We start from the raw sequence: 19,741 nt of genomic DNA, 5'->3' as shown, positions 1-19,741 counted from the left end.
TCGTCACAGACGTGTTTGCGCCTGTGAGAGTGTCCGATCAAATCTACGTCATGGTCAAGAGCACGACTTCTGACAGCTAGACGTGAAATCCTCTGATAGAAATGGACTTTGCTGTCCCCTTGAATCAAACCACAGAGACACCCGCACCACGACGGGATATATTTACTCCACTGTGGGCGAAAGCTAGCCATCATCGTTGCCACTGGATGAATGTGTGGGAGGATATTTCATACATGAGGCTCTTATCCAATGTCTTCAACTACTCATTTAAAAGGGTCAGGAGGAAGTTTGCTCCTGACCCTGTGTTCACACAGACTCTTTAGTGCTCTATACATTCAGCTTCGCAATGGATGTAATGAGGTAAGACTCATATATTTAACAAACACTCGAATTTGACTCCTTTTATTTGTTTTTTCTACTTTTCATTTTAATTTCTACATTGTATATTAATACTATAGACATCAGAACTATGAAGGAACACTTATGGATCTATCCAGTACACAAAAATCTGTTAAAGAAACTAGAATATGTTTTATATTTTCCAATCTTCACATATCGCTTTGATGACATCTGTGCAGACCCACTGCGTTCTCTCTATCAGCTTCACAAGGTAGTGGCGTGGAATGGTTTGTCTCCTACAGTCCAACTCATCCCAAACCATCTCCAGGAGGCCAGTTCATGTGACGCAGCACTCTTTCATTCTCTTTATTGGTCAAATAGTCCTTACATATCTTGGAGGGGTGTTCACGATGAAGGCATCTGGAATGGTTTTGGGTTAACAGGTGAGCCATGTCAGTTATTCTACATGTGTGGTTGCCACCATGATGGAGGAGGTGTGATAGTGTGTCACCAGCAGAGAAGGTGACTGCCTCAAGAAGTTGATAGAGGGTAAGGGTGACAGGGCTATGACAGCAAACACCCCTCCAGGCTGTGGAAGGACTATTTGTCTTTATTAGTTCATCCAGTTTTGCTTCTTTGTTACAGAATGTTACACTATCCTTTTTTTTTCTTTTTTTCCTTACATTTTGTAAATTCATGCCATGGGCCGGATAGGACTCTCTTAACACCATAACCCCGTCCCCGCTCTCCTAGGAATATTAAATGTTGGGAAACTGAATGTTGGGATTCAAGATGTACTATAGCGCACAGAGAATCCTGATGGACACAATCACACACACAAACATAAACACACAAATGCACACTTCGTCTGAGCCACATGAGTGGAGGAAGAGGAAGTGGGTTTTATTCCATCCCAGACGTCCCACCACAAACATCCTTCCCACCACCTTAGGTGGGTTTTTTTAAGACACGTACACACAAATGTTTTATATATGCATGTACATAAACACACTGCATGAGTCAAATACAGGGAACAGCTAAGGTCAAGACTAAAACAGTCACTCGCACACAATATATCGGTGACGCTGCATGTTAATATAAACCACCGCACAGTATTTTTGGTGGAGGAGATGTGAAAGATCATAATTCTTAGCTCACCCCACCTAAGAGACCTCAGACTCAAGCTCTATTTTCAGCCTGAACACCTGGTAACAGACCCCTCCTTCAGACACACACCAACAACAACAAGCTGCAGAACAAATGAATCTTAACTTCGTGTGAGTTTCCTTTGGTTTTCATCAGGGCTGCGTTTAAAAAAATAGGTTTAAATCTTGCAATGTTAGCCCACGTTTGAGGGAGATCTGAAAAATAACTGAAGCTTCATCAGGGCTGAAAGCTGATTGGATTTAAAAGGCATATAACAGAGGACATCATATGAAACTAGATCTAGAATAATCTCAGGAACCAATGACAACATTAGATACCCTAGTTCTTGTGTTTTATATTTTTTCTTCAATCATCTCTTTTCAGACATACTCAAACTCAGCGATGATGACACTAAGTGCGTCTGTGTTAAGTTGACACAAAGGATATGGTGTAAACAAAGACACTCATGCAGACCTTAGTGCCATAGCTGATGTGCACCTCCCCAGAGATCTAACTACATGTTGCAGCGAGGCAGAGCTCAAGACTTGTGATTGGTCCGATTGATAGTAGTGAGTTTTCTCTTTAGTATTTCTGTCAGCTTCTCCATCTACGCAATTTTTGAATTGATTGTTTTGGATTACAAAAGGAACTGGTAAGATTAACTGAGGAGGTTAAGAGACACAAACATTTGCATGTTTGTTGTGTTTCGGCAAAAGTTTCAGCCACCATTGTTGAAAGTGAAGCAGGAAGTAGAAACAAAAATGAACCTGACTAGCAAAAAGGACACAGTGCTGTCTGGTGGTGTTTTTCCAGCACGAGTCAGACTTTACTCAGTCATGAGTCTTTACTCTCAGGCTTCATGGTGAAGCTTTCAGTGGGGGGAGTTGCAGAGCAGAGATTATTGAAAGTGAAGCAGGAAGTAGAAACAAAAATTGATCTGACTGGCAACAAAAACCCACCACAGCAACTAAAGTTTGGGTGGGGCTGTTACAGAGCAAGTCAGACTGACGAGCGCAGAATTATGAATGTATCACACCGGCGTAGGCTACGAGCAACGGTTACTGTGTCTAGGTCCTGCACTACTCTAAAAGAACCTTAAAGCTTCTTACATAGGGAGAAATTTGTTCTTGAGCAAAAGGTAATTCGTACTTTGCACAAGAAAAACTCAAGTGCCAGACTCCAGGTAGGTCGTCATAGGCCCCTCCCACTGCAGCTTCAGTCACACACGCTAAGTTCTGGTAAAGTGCTTTATTTGTCATTATACTGTACATTTTATTGTACAACATGTACCCATGGTCCGATGGAGGGTGACTCTCCAGCCACTGCGCCAAGCGCCGCCACTGTGGGCCAACCTGACCTGACACCCAGCACCCATGTGTTTTGATGATGATGATGATGATGTTTGTGGGAGATGGATGACAAGAAGCACTTTTCTTACTATTTTAGAATGCCATCCAGTCGGACCATGTGTCATCAGATCACAGCATTCATTCAGCATGCACCCACACACAATACACAGATCTGGAAGCTCAAGAGAGGCTGCTAGCATTTCACCCCGCTTTGGACACCAAAGCTTTTTGGACACCCCCTGGAAAAAAAGCTCTGCCCGGCTGATGTGTTGAGAACAAGCTGCAAGAATTCCATAACGGCGAGTGAGAACAAACTTCTCGCTCCTCGCAGATTATGTATCGGCCTTAAAACACTAAAAGACGCAATCAACACAAATCTGAGCATCATTTGTCTCTCTTGATTTCCCCTCATGTAAAAGCACTTATGAGCATAGTTATTATTAGTTTCAAAAAGCCATGGACCACACCTGTCGAGTTTCAGTGAATTATATAAACTCTCCTGACCTTTCCCCCACCACCATGTGCTGACCTGTGTGTGTATGTATATACCTCTCTTGCAGTTGCTCGTCACTAAACTGCAGTTCTTCTTTCAGCGTCTGGTATCTGTCCCATCTGAGCAGCCTGGTTCCATCATACAGATCCAGCTCCCTGTCATGGAGCAACCTGGGATGGAGAGCAGTGGAAAGAGAGCGGGGGAGTTAAGACATGTTTTAAAACCTGAGGGAGAGTACAGAAAGGATGAAAGCACTAATATCAACAGTGTTCTAAAAAAAGCCTGGCGAGTAAATCGTGGAAGTGTTTCAGCTGAAGTACCTTGACAGTACAGCCAGGGTTCCCAGGTTGACCCTGTGGATGCCATCCAGGAGCAGCAGCTTGCCCTCAATGGCAGCAGAGACGAGCGGAGACGGCCTCCACGCCGTGTCTCCATTTGGGAGAGTGTACCTCTGCTGGAGAAGGTCTCTGGCAGTCATGTCCTAGAAGACAAAGAGAAAGGAGGAACGGAAATAAGAGGCAGGTGGTAAAGGTGGGGGAAAAGGGAACAAAAAAAGGAGCAGAAAGAGATATAAGGGAGAAAGAAAGGGAAGCTGAGATTGTCTTGCTCCATATTTCCTTTTTGTCTTCTTCTAACTATTGTATGTCCACAAATGATCTGAATCCAGATATGTCCAAATTTGATACCTCTCCTTTACGGATCAAAGTCACTTCAAAGTCAGCTTTATTGTCAATTAACAAACAATAACAAAAGTGCACAGCGGATGAAGACATTTGCTAGTGTTATATATATGTGCTATGTTACATATACAGTGTATATGTAGACATAGCAGCACAAAGTTTTCCTGTATGAGGTAGGGTTTGTAGATGTGCAAAAGACAGTCAGGAATAGCAGCAGAACGTTTATAGATAACACTTAACATCAATTTTCTGCTGTGTATATGTGTGCTGAGCATGACTGATATTTAGTATCACACTAACACGTCACAGCTCAGGCAGAGGTAGAGGAAGGAACACGGGCAGAGTTGTATAATTTGTTCCCAGTGCAAAAGAGACACTTTGCACTGGCTCAGATTGGCATGTGGTGCCTGGATTCATACTAATCAAACCTTTTACGTTTAGTTATGTTGTATTGATCATTGTACATGGTTGTTTGGTTGTGAAATTCATTTCATTTCATTTTTAATATTCAATTATATTATTACATAGATTTTGATCTTTTTCAATAAAGATATATTTATTTATTTTGTGTGAATTGTCCCTGTTTTCCCAGGATTACAAAAAGTAACCATTTACCTTTCCATCTATCTATCCATCCATCTATAGCTTTTTTTGCTTCTGAACCAGGGAGCTGCTAAATTGAATTTAGTCTTTTTACTGGACAATCGGTCTAAAATAAGTCTAAAATGGGACGAAGAGTGCAGCTATCCGGAGGAAGCTTCATTAGGGTAGCCCCTAGAATTAGTTTAGAATATTAGTGATGGGTAACACCCACAGAGGTCTCTATTTAAACTCCTCACCAGTATTTTAAAAGTGAAGAAACTACTTGGATGAAACGTCTTGAAAGAAAACTCAACAAGTCCAGTTATTCTTGTTTCAGCTTTCATGGGATATGCCATGACCTGGATAACTGAGAACCTTGCTTATTCTGTTGCTGCCACAACCAGACTGTGGATAAGTGGACAAAAATAGATGGATGGCTATTTCTAAATTGTGGTTTTGCCTTTTTTAAAACCAGGATTTGACCACTGGTTCACCAAGGGATTATTCATACAGTAGGTAGGCGTCCTTTGTACGAGTTCACCTCAAATTTAATCAGTAAGTGGGATTATATTGGTGTATATGGAGGTAAATCCAGGCCATATATCCCTGTTTTAGCACTTTTAGAGATTATTATTGTTCATATTTTTACGACCAGCCACCCTTGCCTTACATTTCACTTTGTTTTTTCCAAAAATGGGATCTTCAGAGCTGACCAGATGAATTGACTGGTGAAGGATTCCGCAATTCCCGCAGCACAAGTCACCCCTGACCTTAGCCGGCTGAAAATAGCTGCGGCATGATGCATTAATACATAAAACTTCAGCACACCCACTTCCTGCGCAATCATCACACACATGACTACATTCCACACATACACACACAGATTCACAGACAATGGTATAGAGAGTCTTAAAGCAAACCTCCACTGAAAAAAATTTAACCAAGATTGTAACAAGTGGAGTTAAAAATCGATGGAACAGTTTCTGAGCTATTTGCTCCTAAAGCTTCTTCTTTGATGTTAACGTTTGATTCCCACTGAGCAGCCATAGCATTATGACCACAGACAGGAGAGGTAAATGACATTGACCATCTTGTAACAATTCAATGTTCTGCTAGGAAACTTTTGCACCTGGAATTCATGTCCACTCTCTGATGAGTCACAACTGCTTTGGAGGCACAAGAGAGACCTACACGATATCAGGAAGGTGGTCATTATGTTATGCCTGATCAGTGTATGTCAAGTTGCTTAGATGAAAGCAAACTGATGCCAAATATAAAAGAATAAAGGACAGATTTAGCTACAGGAAGTGAAAATTGTGAGAAGCTGCTTGGTATATTTTAACAAAGTAGGTCAAAGGATGGACATATGGTTGAGGATTCTCTCATTAATAACTGACTGTGTGACAGAGAAAGAGAGAAAGAGTCTCTCTCCAGAGATCTTTTCAAAATGTCTCATTTACCTGGTAGAGCATGACCGGCTCTACGCTGTAACCCAGGATCTCAGCAAACTCTCTCGCAATCACCGACTTGCCACAACCCTGTGAAACAGAAATCATTTTCGTTATTAAAATTAGAGCTAGCCTTCACTGTGTGTGTGCATGCGTGCCGAGCACCATGTGTTGCTACCTTGGCTCCGATTAAACAGATGTCCTTAACCATGTGTGACTGCATCATCTCAGCCATCAGCCTGGAGTGGCTGGGCGTATTAATGAAGGCAGGGCTGCTGTTGGGCGGACGCAGCTCCTTGGCACCTGCTGGGACCTGATGTCAAGAGATCAGCAATCAACAACAAAATTAAGGAACAATATCCATTTTAAATAGAGTCAGAGGATGATGAGCATCGCTGCATTATCCAGCAACAGCGTCACCAGCATATCTTTGAGACATATAGCACTTCATGTCAGGAGCCAAAGGGATTATTGCTATACAGCTTCCCAGAGTTAATAAGAGTCATATTATCTGTTTGACTGGAAGATTTGCACCACTGCTCTTTAAAAGTCTGGAACAGATCTCAGTTCTTTCCCAAACCTACCCAGTGACACGACGTTTTTTCTTCCAAGAGGAAGAATTAAGGACTGATAAAAATATTTACAGACTGTGTTACACAGTATCACTGTGAGGAAACATGGCCAAGCTGCTGATACAGAGTATCTGACTTCTGTCTCTCTGTCCGTCTCTCTGTCCGTCTGTCTTTCTCCGTGTGGTCTGCCATGTGACAAAGGAAATCTCTGTGACAGATTCAAAGTCTCTGCTATGTCTGGAACATGTTTTTCAGTTTATAATTTAAAGATGGAGTGATCGGATCCATGGGGACAGTCAAGATTGTCCGGTCTGAGAATTATTAAAAATGTTCCTCTTTTTCTATAATGTTTCTCTCAAATAAAAGCTAAAATGTCCAAAAAAAAAGTTTTCTTGTTGTTTGTCACAATCTAAAACATCACTGCACATAGTTTTATAGTGATGGTGGGGATGAAGAAGAAGGGAGGAAGCAGTGAACAAAAATGCATTTTAAAAATTGGTTCTGCAAATAACTTCTATTGTTATATATACAGTTCCCGACTACAGGTTCCCTACACAAGAGAATCCAACCAGACACATGAAACTGCAAATACTATACATGGCAATTCTAATGAAAACTGCCAATATTACATTTCTGTGAGTTGCAAAACCCTTTTGGAACGGCTCAAGTCCTGACCACAATCCAACAGAAATGTTGTGGCAGTTCATGTGAGGAAACCCACCAACATGCCAGAAGTGAAGTGGTTCTATTCTGAGGAATGGGATAAAATTCCTCCAAGCTGCTGTAGACACTGATCAGAAGTTACCAGAAACATTTATTTAATGTTAATGCTGCACAAGGAGGTCACAGCAGATAGTGGAAAAAAAAGTTTCACTGACTTTAACTCACAGGCATGAACAAATAATAGATTATGGCTAAATAAATACACAAGTGTAATATTTCAGTTTAATTTGCCTGATTAGGTTCTTCTTTCAGGACTTGCCTGATGCTTCAAGTCTTTCTTGTGCAGAAATTTTGAATTTGAAACTTGTGAAGGGCATAAAAACCTTTATAAATATAACTTTGGTCAGTTTACCAGAAACTTCCACTTTAACAGCGGCTCGCCCGCAAAGTTTAGTCTACACACTCCACCAGTACCTGAAAGGTGACATCCTTGTCTGCGACCCGTAATGTGACATCTGCCTGGCCCCCGAGATCCTTCGTTGCGGACACGCTCAAGATGGCATTGGGTGCTGGCTGATGACGACCATCCAGAAGCTCAAACCGCTGTGAACGACACAGAGGACATCAGGGGAGAAAAACAATACATTTGAATATACTTTATTTCACAATGAGACTAGACCAAGCGTGCAGAGGATATTTTGACCAGTGACCTCGCAACTGGACTTACACTTAGTACTCCCTCCACCGCCTTGCGCCCATCCTTCCCTAAGATGCTGTCGTAGGGGTACAGTCTCTGGACTAGCTGCTGTGAGGACAACATGGGGAAAGCATTCTGCAACCACACAGAAAAGACAAGCGTTGTTTACTACAGGTGTTTCTTTGTTTTATCCTTTCATTTTAGTTTTTCCCTTCGCTTCTCACCAGGACGTGAAGGGCAGGGAGCAGGTTGTCCACAGGGAAGTCAGGTAGGCCCATGTTGGATGATTCCTGGGAGCACAGAGTCGTCGCTAGCGACAGCAGCTGGGACACCCTGACGCGCAGTATACACTGTTTAGAACTAATGACATTTAAAAATGTCCAAGATCGTGAACGATTTGTGTCAACTTTTAAATTACCTTTCTGCAGCAATATTTGGTCCTGCTGTGTACAACAACTCCAACTGGTCCTAAAAAAAAAGCTGAGATGTTAGGCTGAAGAAGATTCTGATGAATGGATAAAAATTTCAAAAAAAAAAAAAAAGCTTTAAAATAAAGCACTGACACATAATTCAGTCTTTCCGGTGTAATTATTTGCCATTTTCTTCAGTTTATATACAAATCAATGTTCTATACGTGTATTGTTTTGCCCTCTTTTCTCTCCTTGCTGGACCATTTTTGTGATGTTTCTCTTAGGTAATCTCTGAATTCCTGGACTGACCTTGAACGGTAGGTAGTAGATGTCTCTGGCCTGGAAGCGGGAGCGTAGAGGAGGATCCAGCGGGTTGCCCTTGTATTTAGGAACAGGAAGACCGAGAGCGATGACCCGAAAGTCCTCGCTCACACGGACGATCTTCCAGCTGTCCATCTCCTCTTTAGTGTGATCCTGCAATATATCGGGGTTTGATACACTCAAAATCTGACCCGTTTCTTTGACACATTTTATGAAAGAGGCTGCAGGTACAGAGCTCCACGTAACAAGCACAGTCTACGAATGTCACAGTATTTACGGCCATGGCTTTAAATCCGTAGACTGCACCAAGAACTCTGTAGGAGTCGTGTGAACATTCACTGCTTAGGTGTGAAGCTTGAAATAGAAACAGCTTCATGAACAGCCTCGATCATAAAAATACACTTTTTCTTAAATGTAAAGAGGGGTCCGCTGGATGACACTCAGACACGGAGATGTCTGTAGCTGCTCTCATTTTTCAAAAAGATTGTCTCTGCGTATCATTAATAAACTGCCCTGACCTGCAGCAGTTTGTCGTAACGCTCCGCCGACATCAGGAAGCGTCCGTCTTCCAGCTGCATCTCTCTGTTCTCAAGCAGGTTGTTGAGGACAGGCAAGACATTTCTCTCTGCCTTCTCCAACCCCTCCAGGACCAGGACTCGGCCATGTGTCGCTGCCCTTACGGCGCACTGGGGACAAACACAGTGGAAGTCAAGGCAAACCAGGGGTCAGGTCAATCAATACTTGTGAAATAATATGGACGGAGGGGAAGACGCTAATGTCAGGAAATGGCTCTTTTAAAAGCCAAACACACCCTCGTTACTGCAATCGGTCCAAGCTTGGGGTCAAAATTAGCAGCTGCATTGTCTGGGACGACCTCTGACCCTGTATAAATGTTAACACAACTAAAAGCTTTTATAAAAAGACCTGACTGTCTGTCACTTCTTACTGCCTGTGATCTAATGAAAATATAAGCCTGCAATAAAGCTTTTCCTGAGGATATCCTCAGTTTATTGTTTTCAGAACGTCCTTTCGAAGCAAAAGTTTAAAAACAGTGTAAGCCCTTTTCAGCAACAGGTCTATTTTTTACCACCAAATGTGGGATAAGAAGCTTTGGCTCAGTTTACACGGCAAGTGTGTGTGTACATGCGATGCACATTTCTGCAGAAATCAAAAAGCACGTCTGACGTCAAGAGCCAGGAAACTTTAGCTGTCTGGGTGGACCGCAGAACGAGAGGCTGTGTAATTAGGTTAACATGTAAATACGTGGCAGGTTGTGTGGGAAGCGCCGCAGTAAAACTATAGTGAGGACCAGATGCTCTATATTTAACTCCTGATCCATTTTCAGCACCAAACGCTGTAATCAGATAATTGGTAGAAATGCAAGTGACGCAGGAAGGCGAGAGAGAGAGGGGGGAAACACAGATGGGCCTCGTGTTCCGTCTGACACTAACCATGCAGCAGAAGACAAAAATTTATTAATTACAAAAAAAAAACAAAAAAGAAAAACGCCCTAACAGATACCGAGACGCTTTTAGCAGAAGCTCCATAATGGATGTCACTGTGAGTGTTAATCTAAAGAGTGATATAGGCCATTTTCCATTTCATCTCCAGCAGCTGCTCTGTGTGATCTCAGTTAAATAAACTAACTGGGAAAGGGACATATTTGATTAGAAGAGCTAAATCTACAGTTCATATAAGATATATCCCCTGGGACATTTTCCATTTTATTGCTTCTATAAATGGAGTCATCTTGAATATTTTCTGTTTTTTTGACAAAAGAAAAACTGTTTACTATGTCAATCAATTTCATTGTCACCATTATGTAACTGATGCTGAGTGGACAGGTCTCAATTAAACAACCACATCTGGACAATTTTCCGCCATTCATCTTTACCACATTGCTCTGTTAGACTGACCGAGCAGTCCTTTTCAAGTGTGGAGGGGGGTTCTTGGAAGGAGGCGAGGAGGTAAAAAGAGAAAGAGCTGAAGATGAGCTGAGACTGGAAGAGAAGTGGAGGTATGTGAGGGGAGGAGAGGCACAGCAGTGTTATCACAGGGCCTGACACGCTAAGCGTCTATATGGGGCTCCGAATTAGCACAGGGCCCTTAGGAATCCCTGGGTGCTCTAGTTAACACAGAGACACCTCCTATCAAACTATTCTCAGAGAGAAAGGTTTTCTAATTCACACTCACATGACTTCAGTCCTTAAAACAAGTGGCAGATGCTATAATGTGTGCATTCCTATACGCATATAATTGCAGGGCAAATATTAACACACATGATCACCACACATACATTTGTCGTACCTTAACCAAGCAATTCTTTTACACATATTAGTATCATCAATACTGCTGTATATATGCCTGAGCTGTTTCCGTGGAAACAATGGAGTTCTTTCTGATGAGGATGTGGGAGGCGGATGAACCTCAGGGAGTTGGAGAGGTTGGCAGGCTTTACTTGTTGCTGGAAATGATAACGTGTGTTCACAGATTCACGTCGGCGTCATCAGTTGATAAGAAGCAGGAAGCGGCTTAATCGCTCAGACATACAGTTTCTGAGAATTTGGGCATAATCATGAACATTTGTTTTCTAAAACGATTTGGAGCCGAAGCTAAAAGAAAGCCCAAATATGGCCAAAATGTTCCCATCGGGCTCACACAGAAGATGATGTAACTTCACGGTTTTACTTCACTCAACAGGTGTCACAGATGCTGTTATAAATTAATGAAATCAAATTGCCAGTGCTGGACATTAAGAGCACAGGAGGGAAGTGTGTGAACATAGTTCTGCTGTTATATTTTGTCTGGCAACAGACTGTTGTGAGTGAGGGCCTTTGGGTCCTATGGGTGGAGGGGAGGGACCTCTGTGGATCAACTCACAGATACTTGATCAATAACTTCCACATGAATGCCAGGTCCAAAAATTTCCCAGCAGAAGAACGATATGTCATAAGATGGTCAATGTTATTTACTTCTCCCGTCGCTGGACATAATGTTGTGGCTGATCAGTGCATAGGGAGCCACATGGTGTTAAATTGCATAATGACCAGTGTCTTTATTTCCCACCCGTACAGAAAGATGGCACAGTTGTGATTGGATTTCTCAGGATGGATGTTTATCGAGCAGTCTGAACAGAAACCATGAACATTATTAAATTAGAAAAAAATGTGTTAGGTTTAAAAAAAAAAAGTGCCACAACAGTAGTGTGAAGGCCCAGATGATTAATGTGTCTCAGACAGGCCACCACACCATCAATGAAAGTAGAAAAAACACTCCACACCAGTGAAAGGGAGCTGTTGAGGAATGAGACCTCTGCTGCTGATTTTACTGTGATTAACCACTGCAGGGCTTCGTCAGGAAGCACTCGAGACATCAGTAGAGTTTTAAATGTTTACTGAAGAACTGTATTAGTACAGCGATGCGTACTGGGTACTAAGCAGTTTCTGAAAAATATATAACAAGAAATAAAGGACTGGTTTATCTTTGAATATTGTTGTTAATTAAATACGGTGTCCTAAAACATAGTAAATAAAAACACATTGAATAAAAATACAGTAAATAAAAATATGTTTACCAACATCAATCACCTAGTGTTTTACAATTGCTGTTTTAACCGTGAGTCATGTTAACATGCATATATCATCTGAAATTAATCTAAAGACTAACAGCCATATAAACAACTCAGTTAGCCTAGATGATGCTAAATCACGATCATACTAACGAGTGAAAGTGGACATTTTACAGAGTGCAAATATACACCAGGAGCAAACAACACATAAATGGTCCTAACTTGAAGAATTCTTAACAGCCGTCCCCACATTTGCTTGTAAATCTGCAAGACCAGGGACTCTTCAAGTGTCTGTAGTGTCATCCTAAAGTACAGGAAACTCGATGAGGCAGGTGAACTGAAGGTAAAACTGATCCACTAGTGTCTGACAGTGTCGCCATGTATGCCGAACATCTTCTGAAACGGATTGGCTGCCCACAGCGTCTTGGAGGCCAGATTTAATAGACCACACCTCTCTCTCCCATGTGCCACCAAACTGGGGAGTGTTAGGTGGGTTGAACTCAGTCTGGTATTCCTCCAGTTGATCTCTGGTTCCATGACTGTGAAAGCCTACCCAGTTCTCTCTCTGCACCACGGAAGTTGGTACCACAGTCGGATAGCACTTCCTTTGGTCGACCCTGCCTGGCAATGAAACGACGAAGAGCAAAAAGGAAGACATCCACATCCATAGAATTCAGAAGCTCGATGTGCACTGCTCGTGTCATGAGGCACTTGAAGATCACACCGCAGTGCTTCCTCTTACCTGTCTTCACCAGGCCCAAAACAGTCAATACCAGTTGAATAGAAGGGTGGACAGAGAAGTCTGAGATGCTGTGGGGGTACGGAACTCTCCAGCACCAAAATCCACAAAATCCAATACTGTCTCTGTAGTTCAGTGTAGACCCATTGCATGCCTTGAGTCAAGCACAATTGAGAGGATCTCACTGACGCTTGGATTCTGCAAGCGGATGAGACATGTTGCAGCGTCCCACTGCGGAGAAAGGCTCAACAGATGACTGTGATTTGGCACAGGTTTCTGTGCTTTAAGGGCAGCATCATTTCCTGAGAAGCTATGTGCTTAATGTCCTCTCAGTCGGAGGACCTCTGCCTCTCAGTGACTAATGACCTGGCTGCATGCTGGAACTGTGGCTGCCGCCTCAAGAGCTTGTTGCGCTGCTTCCACCAGTTCCTTCCGTGAGCTGTACTCAGGGAGTACTGCTCACGTACCATCAGGGAGGTTGTCATTGGGATCCACAGCTGTGAAGCAGCAGGAGGTGTTCACTGCTAGGGCAAGTGGTGGTGATGGTCCGCTGCTGTTTGTGGTCTGTGATATGAAGCTATGGGCTTGTACAGAGGGGCTGTAGTTGTGTTGCTGTAGTTGTGTTGTACAGCTGCTGCGCTTGAAGAGGGTGTCTTGAGGCAAATTCATCCTCACTGTGATGTATCCCTGTTACCTTGGATTGCTTCATGGGCTGCTGTGGGGCTGAGGTTGGCGATACTCTACTAGATGAGATGATTGGACAGGAGGAGCTTGGGTGCTTGGAAAAAGGCTGAATGTACTTGTGTGAATGCAGATCCTGCTCTATTACTTACGACTGCAGGGGTGTAGTCTGTCAGCTCAGCTTCTCCTTCTATTATTGAGATCACATTTGCTGGTGTGAGTCTTACAGTATGAAGCTCCCTGTTGTGCACCTGCTTCTCTGCTGATAGGGAATGGCTTAGGGAGTGAATGTATGAATGTATTAGTGACTCCGACTGAATTTGGGGGGACATGGCACCTTTCACAATATGCTCCAGCAACTTTTGGCGATGAAGTTTGTTGATGACCTTAGTTATTTTGGCCTTTTCCTTCCTCTCACTCCTGGTATGGATTCCACGAGTTGCATGAGTGAGGTGGTGCTCAGTGGCTCACCTGGACTGGGGCTGTTACCAAGACGAAAACTTGCATCCTCTTGTCCCCTGTCCGCTGTGACTGCTGCTCCTTTCTGCTCCTCATGTTCTCCATTGTTGGGGTGGGAGGAAAGGCAGGGGCCCAGTTATGGTAGGCAAGGATGTAGTCCTCTACGTACTTGATTGCATGGCATTGCCTTGCATATTGATCTTGTGCAACAGTATGTGGGGGAGGCATTGTATCTTTGTCTGATGACATGTTCTGCAGTAGTCAAGTATCCGGCTCAAAGGACCTCTGTTGGGGAATGAGACCTCTGATGCTGACTTTACCCAAATTGACCACTGCGGGGCTTCGGTCAGGAAACACTCGACACATCAGTAGAGTTTTAAATGTTGACTCGTTAAATGATTTTTAACAGGAGTTTTTCCTTGCCACCGTCACCTTCAGGCTTCCTCTGGAGGTTTCAGACCGTTTTTTTTTGTAAAGCGTCTTGAGACAATTTGTATTGTTATTGAGGCTATATAAATAAAATTTAATTGAATTGAATTGAACTGAACTGAACTGAACTGAACTGAACTGAACTGAATTGAATTGAATTGAATTGAATTGAATTGAACTGAATTGAATTGAATTGAATTGAACTGAACTGAATTGAATTGAATTGAATTGAACTGAATTGAATTGAATTGAACTGAACTGAATTGAATGATTTACATGTCCAAGTGTTTGCAATACAGATAAATACAGATGTTTACTTCATACACTAAAAATGATAAATAACCAGTTTATTTTCTTACACTAACGATGAAGCCAGTAAAGTAAAATGTTAAATATGTATCATAGCTTAGCATCAGTTGTCTGCTGCTGGCTGGAGTTTAATGATTACAATTCTCTGGATTTCATTTCTTTTTCTGTGGATGTGAAGAATGAACAGAGAGCTCTCCTCACAGAACCCGGGCTTGTTTCTATGGTTACTTAACTTAGAAAATCTACAGATTGGGGGTGTATGTTTGCTAAAAGCTTAATTGATCAAACGCTGGCATGGAAGAGAACATCTATCTATGCCAATGATAGTTGGTGTATTTCAGAGTCAGGAAGCAAGATGCCAAATTTCTCTTCCTCCCTCATTGACTTCATCGTATTATACAGACATTAGGCCGGAATCCGAAATTATTCTAAATAGTTTTTACTGTAATTAATCTAAATGTCATGTAAAGGGATATTTGCTTTTAATCGCCTGAGACTAGGCCATTGAATCACAAGATTTTTTTTTGTTAGTTTGTTGTACTGAGTCTCCTTTGGGACCTGATTCTGCTCCTGTAAAGATCTGCCTGGCCAATGAAATCATTTGAGGGCGTGGCTTTATGTTGTGATGGACAGAAAAGGACACCTCATCTGAGTGGCACAAAAAAAAAACATGGCTGGCATCTGAGAAGTGAGCTCTTTGGAATCCACTGTAATGTGTAATATGTTATGTATATGTAACATACATCAACAGCTTAACAACTTTAATGAACAAACAATTGACAGTGATTATGGCATTTGTTGACAATATCTTAATCTATCTACATCGGGGCAGATCTAGGCATTTTTAAAAAAATTGTATCGGAACAGTATCAATCGAAAAAAAAAAAAGAAAACAATGACTACTTCTGTTTTAGTGGTGGTTGGCTAGCACCACAGCTGCTAAAAATCTAAATAGAGGAAGACGAATCAACACCTCTCTTCTTTTAAACACCGCATTTAAAAGAAGAGAAAAGTTTCCTGGAGACAACATCAAGGAGAATGTTCCAGAGACAGTTAGGGAGTTTATGGCAGCGTTGGATGACCAGAACATTTCTGGAGTAGAGAACACAAGGTACAAGCTACCCTCTCCACACTACATAAACTGTGACAGAAAGATTTATTGGACTGAATCCAGTCGACTCAGGAGGAGACAAGAAAAGACTTTAGGAATCTATAGAGGAAGAACTTTTGTTTATTCAAGATCAGATCGGGACTTGGATCGGCCGACAATGAATATTTAAAGATCTGTTCAGGAAGCAAAAAAAATCTGATTGGCACATGCCTAGTTGTAGGATTATCAAACAGCAAGCAGAGAATATTTTTTTCTCTGTATCAGTTGAAACATGAAGCATAATGAATTGTCAATGTTACCAGACTAAGCTCCAGCAGCACTTTTGTCAAAAAGCATACATCCACGTTTGCAATCAAACCACATAATAATAAGATCCAAAAACTTTTATGGTATCATGGGTTAACCCTTAAACTCTGCTTACGATAAAAGACAATAAATCCAATGGGAAACAGATGTTACCTGGTCTATGTAGAAGGCCGTTCCTGATCGGATCTCTCTCCTCTGCTTCAGGTCAGTCTCTGTGGTGTCTCTGGACAGAGCCACATACTCCACTTCCCTTTTTGTCAACTCCTAATTATCGACAAAGGAAATCGTTTTTCAGGCGTATGTGATACGATATAAAATGAAAGAACTGTAAAAAGATATTGCTAAAGAAAGAACTATTAAGATTTTAAACAGCAGTAAATTTCATTAATGCTTCTATCTGTTGTCACAAATCACATCTTAGCACACAAATGTGTACAGAACTTAGACATTGCCCTTTCACTTTCATCCTTTGAACAACTGACAGTGTATACAACTTCCTTAATGTTTCTAGTATGTTTGTTCTGTTGTCATATGTGTCAGTGTGTCTGCATAACAAGAACACTCACAAGGTACTGCATAGCTATAGATCGTCTCAGGGGTCCTGGGGGACCGATGAGAAAAACGTCCTGGCCCAAAAGGTCTTTCTGCATAATCCATCGTAGGTGCTGAATCACTGTCTGCGGCAGGGAGTCTGAAACTAGCAACCGCAGACCAAATAAGCATTTCATTTGGACATACCTGTGAACTGTGTCCAAACACACACACAGATTTTTTTACATACTGTGTTTCACAGGAACCAGCTCCGGACTTTTGGGTGTTTTGAGTTTATAAGTGATCTCTCCAATTTTTACAGTACCACCTGCAAAAGTGAAAAACACATGAGAACATCTTAATTAGACAAGAGAAGAGGTGATCAGGATAGAACAGTGATTCTTTACTCATTTTTTAGTAGTGTCAGCATTTGACACACTCAGAAACAAAATATATATCAACCAACATCACCATAAACCATTTTTTTTTTTAAAAAAGAATTGTGTTTAGCAGCTGACAAATAATACCATATTCTGTTTCATGTTCAAGTCGGATTTTGTTTTCCCACACTACAATCATAATAACAGAATGTGTCCGCATTAACTGTGCAACAACAACAAATGAATGTGTGGTGTATAAAAGTTATTTTCATTAATGTGTCATCAACGTGTTCATTTTAACAGCCTCAAAGATAACTGATCAGTAGAGAAACTCAATATTCAGTAGAACCGTTACAACACACCAGTCTAACAAATAAAGCATAAATTAGTACAACAATATAGATTATCTAACCTAATTTATCTTGTCCTATCTTTTGAGAATGATTGTTTGATTTTAACATGCACAAATATGACTGTATCCCAAGAAATGACGACAACATAATGTGACTTTTGGCTTCCATGTTTATTAGGCTAAAATGTATCATGGTAAACACACACACGCACACGCGCACACACACACACACACACACACACACACACGCACACGCACACACAAACATGCTTAGTGTTTAGTCAAGGGAAAATTAGTTTTGGTTAAAAAAAAAACAAACCGTTAACAAACCAGTAAACGTCAAAAACTGTGGTAAGTTTCAAAGTTTCCTTTCTACCATAAATTTAACCCCATGGCGATAAATATCTTGGCTAACTAACGTGACTAAACAGGTTGTAAATCTAAAATAAATACAACGGTCAACGGTCATTAGTAGCTGAGAGCTTCAGCCAGGGCTAAATTAGCAGGTCATTGTTTTCACATGCTGTAACACATGCTTTTAACCTTTCACCTAATAGCTACTTGGTGGTGCCATGTTCTCAGCTTCAAGTAATTTTAAAACTATATAACGATAAAAACTATATAATCATCATAGCTTTGTCTCTGTGCAACCACACAGTTGCATTATAATCTAAAAACTGGGTAGCTAATTAATAATCTAGCTGGTTAGCTATTATACTGACATAAAATTGAGCCATTTATAATTCGTTTCTTCGTTTTCTGCACTTGTCGTCTTTTCATTTAAATCAAACTGACCTGCGGATGTGTTGAGAAGTTTGACCTCATGAGTTCTCCACATCCAGCCGTCTTTTCCCAGGACGGAACCAAAAATGTTCCGCATCCTCCTCGCAGCGACGGCCGCCGCTGTGCCGCTACATACCATCTGAGAGTGCATCTTTAAGCGGTTTGTGTCGCCATGCGAGGTACGATATTATTAAACGAAAGCCTCACACTTCTTCTCAAGGTATGTCCTGACCCGGCCTTTTGCCCATTTCATAACATCTGACAGCTCGGATTCAGACTGGGAAGAAAATACCGAAGGGACAAATGGGTCCGGAACTAAAGTCTTCCGTGTGAGCTTCTCTTCGGTTGACAAGAGTTCCGTTTGTTACAACGTTAATACAACCGTAATGTGACTAACTATAAAATGCTGCTCTTAAAAAATGAATACAATTATTTATAATTATTTGTCGATGTTTATCCAGATGAAGATTAGCATTCCCGTTTTTATTTATTTCAGATTTCTCTAAGCTCCAGTGCAAAACATGCAAAACATGCAAAACAAAAAATATTTAAAAATAAGTATTTATTTAGATTATAATGGAAGTTTGTTAGAAGTTTGTGACATTTTATTTATTTCCTTTTTATATTTCCTATTTTATATTTCCTATTTTTTTTTAAATCTATTTTATGGTGATTATGTGAGACTGCTAAACATATACTGTAGGCTGCCACTGAAGCGTATTTCAAAATATTTTAGACCAAATAGCCACATGTGGTCAGTATGTTCATATTTTCAAGGATGGTTTAAGCTTTAAATTTTGGTTTTATATTTAAATTTTAATCTTTTTTTCAATTGAACAGGGTTGAAATGTAAAGAAAGTAAATTCGTGTTTTTTCTTTTACTGCATGACTGATGAAAGATAAGACTTCATTGATCCCTGATAGTGAATAGTTTTACAGTGTCAGACAAATACATGTTGAGTGATGATGTTGAGTTTTATTTATTTATTTATTCATTCATTATTAATATATGAAGGTCGAAGGATATTTGCCGCAGTTGTAAATTTACGTGCCTAAAACAGCAACAACATAGACTCAAATGATGTTGATGATGATATTAATATTATTATTATTTTATTTTATTATATTATAGAAATTCATACTAGTTACTACTGGTTATTAATGGTAATACACTACTAGTGGCTATATTTAACACAAATAACACGAGGAACTCAATGAAGAATGAGAAATGTCAGTTCTTAGGAAAAATGCCTACTTAAATGTTACGCTCTTTAAGGTAGATTTACGTGCACGCGCACATATATAACCTGCACGCCTACACACACTTGTGCACGTGATCCCCACCGGGCCGAGGCATACCGTTTGCGTTTGAGCTGAGCGGGTTTGACATTTA

The 19,741-nt window shown here is 41.0% G+C and overlaps 1 protein-coding gene across 1 annotated transcript in view; it reads right to left on the bottom strand.

Moving 5' to 3' along the window:
- vwa8 (von Willebrand factor A domain containing 8) overlaps positions 1–18,671 on the bottom strand; it is a 71,288-nt gene extending 52,617 nt beyond the window's left edge. Inside the window, exons 1-14 of the mRNA XM_047600732.1 lie at positions 18,361–18,671; positions 17,084–17,161; positions 16,869–16,999; positions 16,456–16,566; positions 9,219–9,386; positions 8,689–8,853; positions 8,388–8,437; positions 8,194–8,302; positions 8,000–8,104; positions 7,747–7,875; positions 6,216–6,350; positions 6,050–6,127; positions 3,648–3,808; positions 3,384–3,497 (exon numbers count right to left, since the gene is read on the bottom strand). Coding sequence (XP_047456688.1) covers positions 3,384–3,497; positions 3,648–3,808; positions 6,050–6,127; positions 6,216–6,350; positions 7,747–7,875; positions 8,000–8,104; positions 8,194–8,302; positions 8,388–8,437; positions 8,689–8,853; positions 9,219–9,386; positions 16,456–16,566; positions 16,869–16,999; positions 17,084–17,161; positions 18,361–18,499 — 1,673 coding nt within the window. The 5' untranslated portion in view covers positions 18,500–18,671. The remainder of the gene's footprint in view (positions 1–3,383; positions 3,498–3,647; positions 3,809–6,049; positions 6,128–6,215; positions 6,351–7,746; positions 7,876–7,999; positions 8,105–8,193; positions 8,303–8,387; positions 8,438–8,688; positions 8,854–9,218; positions 9,387–16,455; positions 16,567–16,868; positions 17,000–17,083; positions 17,162–18,360) is intronic.
- Positions 18,672–19,741: the final 1,070 nt, after the last annotated feature.

Source organism: Mugil cephalus, chromosome 12, assembly GCF_022458985.1.
Source record: "Mugil cephalus isolate CIBA_MC_2020 chromosome 12, CIBA_Mcephalus_1.1, whole genome shotgun sequence".
NCBI classification, from domain to species: domain Eukaryota; kingdom Metazoa; phylum Chordata; class Actinopteri; order Mugiliformes; family Mugilidae; genus Mugil; species Mugil cephalus.
This window is presented reverse-complemented; position numbering and strand designations above follow the sequence as displayed.